We start from the raw sequence: 7,202 nt of genomic DNA on the forward strand, positions 1-7,202 counted from the left end.
TAAAGATAGCATTCATTATATTTGGATAGTAATTTTAGCATCATATATTGCTGCTTTTTTTTACTGTCTTAACCGCTTTTGTCCTGTTTCTTTCAAAGAAAGAGTTATTTTTAATTCATTAAGTGCCTCGTTATTACTTTCAATAAAATATTATGAAAATAATCACATATGTTCAAAATTATTAATGTGTACGTCAATAAAATACCAACTCGACAATCTAAATAGTTAGATTTGTAGTGCGTCAATAAGGATTTTAATGTACTTTTTTTTTTAAAGCTAAAATCTCGCGAGATGTTTTGACGTCAAGGTGCCTCTCGTGAACGCGCCGTGGTTTCGACGGGATCTGCAGTCAGCCTTGGCCGTTCTTCCTTTCATTCCCGTAATCCGTCTGCGTAGGGTGTGCTCCGGAGCTAGTCTCGGCACACATTTTAATATTATGAAACAAACCAAAAGCTAGAGAGCACACGCAGACATATTTTTATAAGAAAAAAAAAATCGGTGAAGCAGGATTTGATTTGCCAACCCAAGCAAAAGCTAAAGAAGACGCTGCCCTCGAAAAGAACGAAAGACGGAACGAGAGGAACGTTAGCAAGATAAGCAACTAGCATCATTGTCGAAGCGTGGGCAGTTGACCTTAAACCGTTGATTATAAAGGAGTTTGTCTTTCATACTATTATTTGATAGACAAATTTTCTAACTTTGACAACAGTCTGACCATACAATTTACTGTGAACGAGCTGACATTTCTAAATAGTGAATTCCGTGAGCCATATCGTTAAGGCCACGCTCCGACATTTTGCTAATTAAGCCAAGTAGCCCACGTTAGCCGCTGAGACCCTTATTATCCGCATTCTCGTTGATTCTATCAAGGAAATATCGAAAACACGACTCGTATTTTGACTGCCGCTACGAAACCCTAAGATTATCCAACTTTTTACCGGAGCGACTGAAGAAAAAAATCGACGTCAACCATGAATCCTAGCGCACCTAGCTACCCAATGGCCTCCCTCTACGTCGGGGATCTGCACCCAGACGTGACCGAGGCCATGCTGTACGAGAAATTCAGCCCGGCCGGACCCATCCTCTCCATCAGAGTGTGTAGGGACATGATCACCCGCCGTTCTCTTGGCTATGCCTACGTGAACTTCCAGCAGCCCGCTGACGGTGAGTTGATGTCGACGCCGCGTGCGTTAGCGAGAGTCAGGCACGTTACAGGAAGCAGCGGTCAAAAACGTGGCTGTCATATTGTGGTCCTTATTAATTACTTTATATAGGATCTCTGTGGATAACTGTCAAAGATTTTAAGGAGTAAATGTGACTCTTTTCCGTGTTTATTTTATTTTTCTCGTGTAGCTGAGCGAGCCCTGGATACCATGAACTTTGATGTCATCAAGGGAAGGCCTCTTCGCATCATGTGGTCCCAACGTGACCCATCCCTGAGGAAAAGTGGAGTGGGAAACATCTTCATCAAGAACCTGGACAAATCCATTGATAACAAAGCCCTTTACGACACATTTTCAGCTTTTGGAAACATCCTGTCTTGCAAGGTACACTACACTTGTGTTATTTGTCACTACTTCTGCATGACTAAACATTGCACCAGGTTGGTTTGTTGTATGGCATGATGTTTGTGACTTTTTTATTTTTTTTCAAATCCTAAAATCTACCCTATTTCAAGGTGGTTTGCGATGAAAATGGCTCAAAGGGTTACGGCTTTGTGCATTTTGAGACCCATGAGGCTGCTGAGCGTGCCATTGAGAAAATGAATGGCATGTTGCTCAATGACAGAAAAGTGTAAGTCTGTCTGTTCTTCAGCTTCTTTGAACTCAGTTTTAACTGTGTGATTAATAAGAGCATTTTGCTTCTAGATAAGGTTTGTTTTTGTGTGTAATAGCACCTTGTCAATTGGAGTTTACAACGTAATCTCTTAAGTGTATTTGGTTTCCTAACAATTAGGTTTGAAATGACTAAAGAGCCACATGACCTTAGGAGAGACCTCCAACTCAAGACTATTTTGTCTGTACAGAACTCATTTGGATCTGTTAATTCTTAAATACTGCTTTTATCACAGCAACCTAAACAGTTACATTAATCTTGTTTGCATTTATTTTATCCTTTTTTTTTCACTCTCAAAGCACATTTTGCCTTTTGCTTTTATCCATTCTTATCACGGTATGATGTATCTTAAATTATTTCTTCTGCAACAGATTTGTGGGCCGTTTCAAGTCACGCAAAGAGAGGGAAGCAGAGCTTGGGGCGCGTGCTCGAGAGTTTACCAATGTTTACATCAAGAACTTTGGAGAGGACATGGATGATGAGAAGCTGAAGGAGCTGTTTGGCAATTATGGTAAGAGGCTGGGGATCTGACATGCATGACTTTCACTAACAACCAGAAAACAAATGTAGTTTTGTCTGTTAAATGTGTTGATTAGTTGTTGTGTTTTAAAGGGCCCGCGCTCAGCGTCAGGGTGATGACTGATGATACCGGCAAATCAAAGGGATTTGGTTTTGTCAGCTTTGAAAGACATGAGGATGCACAGAAGGTTAGATTACTTTTGCAATGCGTCGTCACTAGATAACATCACTTTGTAGTTACCTTTACAGAACAGTTTGGGTTCAGTGGATGAATGTTTCTCTCTGCAGGCTGTTGATGACATGAATGGTAAAGAACTGAATGGAAGGCAGGTTTATGTTGGCCGTGCACAGAAGAAAGGAGAGCGTCAGAATGAGCTGAAGCGCAAATTTGAGCAGATGAAACAGGATCGCATGACCAGATATCAGGTTTGACTCCATTTTGTTAAACTTCTGTTCATTCCGGATTAAAGATTTCTCCTTTAGGGTTTGTTTAGTTATTGTAAATTTGGATGAGGAATGTTTTGACTTCAAACTTCAGTTTATACTGTCACAGAGATGAGGAACTCTGGGTTTTAGTCTTCATCAAACATTAATATGCAACAAAATGACACGGTGTGCATATTCTGGATGAGAGACGGGTCTTTTTTCCCCCCAGTTAACACCTTTTTGTTCTTTCAGGGTGTCAATCTGTACGTTAAGAACTTGGATGATGGTCTTGATGATGAGCGTCTGCGCAAAGAATTCTCTCCATTTGGAACCATAACAAGTGCAAAGGTAAAAGCCTAAATAATTAAACTGTTCACAGTAAAATGACAAGCTGTAACCAGAAAATGTAGTTCTGTACTTAAATTAAGGATTTGTTTTGTCCCGTAGGTCATGATGGAAGGTGGTCGCAGTAAAGGCTTTGGCTTTGTGTGCTTCTCCTCACCTGAAGAAGCCACTAAAGCTGTAACTGAGATGAACGGCCGGATTGTGGCTACAAAGCCGCTGTACGTGGCTCTGGCTCAACGGAAGGAGGAGCGTCAAGCTCACCTCACCAACCAGTATATGCAGAGGATGGCTACTGTCCGGGCTGTGCCCAACCCGGTCCTCAACCCCTACCAGCCTGCTCCGCCTTCCGGGTATTTCATGGCTGCCATCCCTCAGGTAAGCCCTGACTCCACCCAGAAACACTACTACTGCCTTTACATTTAGCTCATTACATGATTAAACCTCTTCTCCTGCAACTGCATCATGTAAAACCTTCGGATGATCTCGTTTGTCACAGGCCCAGAACCGTGCAGCGTATTACTCTGCCAACCAGCTGGCTCAGCTTCGTCCCAGCCCACGCTGGGCCACACAGGGAGTGCGTCCTCAGCGTAAGTGGCTTCTCATTAGTTGATCAGATTTTTGTGTGTGTGACTGCAAACTTTTCCAAGAATATTTACCATAACCTCTCTCATTTCTGTATTTTCAGATTTCCAAAACATACAGAATGCCATGCGTCCATCAGCACCTCGACCCCAGACCTTTAACGCCATCCGTGCGAGTACCGCCACCAACACCCAGGTCCCGCGCATGATGGCATCTCAGCGTATGCGTAAGTCACAAAGCGGCCTTCTCTGCCTTTTATTACCAACTTAAATCAACATTTTGGTTAAATGTTATTTTGAAAATGTTCCCCTTAGCCACCCAGGCGCTCAGCCAGCGCCCTGCTGCTGCTTCAGCCACAACCGCCCCAGTCCGTGCCATGCCCCAATACAAATATGCTCCTGGGGTGCGTAACCCCCAGCAACATATGGCCTCTCAGCAACAGGTCCCCATGCCACAGGTAAGCTGTCCGCCATCACCCACAATGCATTACACTTATAGAAAACTATGGATCTGGAAAGAAATGAAAGTTAGGAAATGAACATTTAAGTTGTAGGCTGTAGAAAATGATTATAGTAGCTTTAGCTTTAAGTGAATCAAGAAAGACATGGAGGTGATTGAAGGTGACTCACGTTGAATTATTCTTGTCCTTTAGCCTGCAGTCCATGTCCAAGGCCAGGAGCCCCTGACGGCCTCTATGCTGGCTGCTGCTCCCCCCCAAGAACAAAAGCAGATGCTGGGTTAGTCATCATCCTCTTAATGTTTTGTAAACGTGACAGAGCATCACTTCGGGGAAGCCGCACCCGTATTACATAGTTACCACCCATATAATGTATTCATATGAACTCTTATTTAATGTTTTGTCATCTTTCTGTGCAGGTGAGCGCCTGTTCCCCCTGATTCAGAACATGCACCCCAGCCTGGCAGGCAAGATCACCGGTATGCTTCTGGAGATCGACAACTCTGAGCTGCTCCACATGCTGGAGTCTCCAGAGTCCCTGCGCTCCAAGGCCAGTGACGTTTGATTAAGAAACATTCTGCAACCTTCTCATACCGATCTGTTTGCCATGAATGTTTCATGTAGAAAATCCATGATCATCTTCATTTGTGCTGCAGGTGGATGAGGCTGTTGCTGTGCTTCAAGCCCACCAGGCTAAAGAGGCCGCTCAGAAGTCCACCACTCCTGCTGGTGTTCCCAGCGTCTAAGGTTTGTATGAGCACAACCTGACGCTTGTTTAGACGGGAAAACGGTGTCTGATGTCCGCTCTGTTTGATTCACAGATTGAGCATTTTGAAACCTGCTTCACCGATGAAAAAGAGAAAAAAAACTTAAACATCGAAAAACCTAAAACACAGAAAACATCGCAAAATGATAAATTATTTCTTTAAAAAAAAAAACAATTGACTTTGCCAGGTCTAGAGATGGTTTGACTAGACCTTGATCATACATAAAAATTTGTTGAAAAAAATAGCAAAATAGAGAAAAAAATTGATACATTTAAAAACATTCTTCTGTTTTATGTCATTTTACTGTCAGTGCTCAGAATATCAGCCATGTTGAGGATGATTGGAGCTGAGCGATTTGGAAGGTGATTTGTAATGTAAACTACTGGATCTAATAAATTGTCGTTCAAACATTTGCTTGTGTTGGTCATTGGTGTCAGCAGTGTGTGTTTGTGTTGAGAAGAACTGTTTCCAGCATTCATCTTTCCTGCACCGCTGTGTGGTCCCGTCTGCATCAGAGCTGGGTTTGTACTGCCATGAGGTCATGGAGAGAACAAAGCTCCTGTCTTCTCTGGGGGGGTCACTTGTGCCTCCAGGCTTTGTGTCAAAACCCCCAAAAAGATGTGTGGTTAAAGGAGGAATCTAAGCTGCTGCTTTGTATGCATCAGCTTTTACTACATAGTTGTAATGCACATCAACTGTAGGAAGAGAATATCTCTATTTGTTGTTCATCAGTCTGAGAAAAAGTACTTTTTGATCAGAAGTGAAATGACTGACTTCTAGCTGGGATTGGGCATTTGGGACGACGATCCCACTGTCAGATTGGGAACAACAGCTTCCACAGAGGTGACAGAAAACGTTGGAATTGGAAAGGCTTCACCCAGAATTCAGTTGTGTGCAGGTTACAATCTAAATAAATGCATTTTTCAGGCCTAAATTTCATATTTCATTGTCATTTGGAAAATTCATGATCAAATGGCATATTGCTTTGAATTGTGGGTAATAAAATGTCCATAGATCCACCCCTTATTTTCTAGCTTCCACTTTGTGTGATCACTGAGGCAGCGGAGGTGAGCCCAAGTTTTTTGTGTTCTTTTGAGTCTGGTGGCTTCTTCAAAAAAGAAAGTGTTCTCTTATTGATGCTTTTTGCAGAATTTGCAGTTGAACTGTTAAACTTTGGTTATTTGGAAATGTTTGGGTTTTCTTCACAATAACCTGGATGTGCTTCATCAAAACCTTTGACATCACTGTCCTGCTGGCTGATTCGTTTTGTTTCTTTATACTTATATTATTTTTATTTTAAATGCTTCCTTCCCACATTTTTACACTTGTTTCAGTCCTTGCCAGTTTTTATTCCTGTTCCTTTTTTAACCAGCTCCACTCGATCCTCCCCTCCTATATCCGGCAGGGAAAACGTCTTCGTCTTAGCAAAGTCCATCTGCGGAAAACCAGGTTCACCGGTGGGTTTGCCCTTCCAAATTTTCGACTATTATTGGGCTGCAAATTTGCGCTGGAAGACATTCTGATCATTTTATGGCAACTGATCTGACTCCCCTGACTGGGTGGAGATGGAACTACACTTGAGCAGAAACATCTCTCTTCCTGCATTGCTGGGTTCCTCATGGGAGGAGGATCTGAACATGTCCATATCTCCAGAAATCTGGAAAGTAATATTCAGACAAGTGAACTCTTCATCTCTCTGTGCTCGCCACTGTCTAATCCAGTTTGAAGTTGTACACAGATCACACATCTCTAAGTCTAAACTATCTGACATCTACCCAAATATCAGTCTTTACTTTGATGAATGTTCACATGTTCTGGTCTTGTCCATCCCTCTGCGGGTTCTGGGTGCGGCCAAACCCTCTGCTCTGTTTGGGATCGCAGAGAGGGTGACTTTAACCTGAGAAAAACGACAAACTCTTGTCTTTTGCCTCCCTCTTGGTCAGACATGCAGTTCTGGTTAGGCAGAAGGATTCTGCCCCCCCCCCCCCCCCCCCCCCCGACTCACAAGCAATGGTTGGCAGATACCATGTCTAGTTTGCAACTCGACAAGATTAGATTGTCGCTCAATCATAAGAGCAGGAACTTTCAGGAGATGTGGGGCCCTTTTCTGGAGACATTTCAGCAGATATGGGAGCGAGGTAACCAGGGCACATTACCATGTTGAACATACACCAGCTAGTGTAAGGGTTGTTTTTGGTTCTGTTCTGTTTGCTGCATTTAATTTCTTTCATTTTTATTTCTATTTTTTATTATTTTTCTTTCTGTCAAGT

The 7,202-nt window shown here is 42.7% G+C and overlaps 1 protein-coding gene across 1 annotated transcript; it reads left to right on the forward strand.

Moving 5' to 3' along the window:
- Positions 1-334: 334 nt before the first annotated feature.
- On the forward strand, positions 335-5,344 carry pabpc1 (poly(A) binding protein cytoplasmic 1). Its single transcript, XM_011484882.3, has 15 exons — positions 335-1,164; positions 1,354-1,547; positions 1,679-1,794; positions 2,208-2,347; positions 2,449-2,543; positions 2,644-2,781; positions 3,034-3,129; positions 3,229-3,501; positions 3,623-3,713; positions 3,812-3,934; positions 4,023-4,165; positions 4,361-4,445; positions 4,585-4,715; positions 4,822-4,912; positions 4,987-5,344. Exons 1-14 carry the CDS (start codon positions 972-974, stop codon positions 4,909-4,911), a joined length of 1,908 nt encoding a protein of 635 aa, XP_011483184.1. The 5' UTR covers positions 335-971; the 3' UTR covers position 4,912; positions 4,987-5,344.
- Positions 5,345-7,202: the final 1,858 nt, after the last annotated feature.

Source organism: Oryzias latipes, chromosome 16 (assembly GCF_002234675.1).
Source record: "Oryzias latipes chromosome 16, ASM223467v1".
NCBI lineage: Eukaryota > Metazoa > Chordata > Actinopteri > Beloniformes > Adrianichthyidae > Oryzias > Oryzias latipes.

Bases quoted from the DNA above. Each gene is read 5' to 3' on its own strand.
- pabpc1 (XM_011484882.3), top strand. From the start codon at position 972: ATGAATCCTAGCGCACCTAGCTACCCAATGGCCTCCCTCTACGTCGGG. The intron at 1,795-2,207 runs GTAAGTCTGTCT...CTTCTGCAACAG, and splicing joins TTGCTCAATGACAGAAAAGT to ATTTGTGGGCCGTTTCAAGT. The intron at 2,348-2,448 runs GTAAGAGGCTGG...TGTGTTTTAAAG, and splicing joins GGAGCTGTTTGGCAATTATG to GGCCCGCGCTCAGCGTCAGG.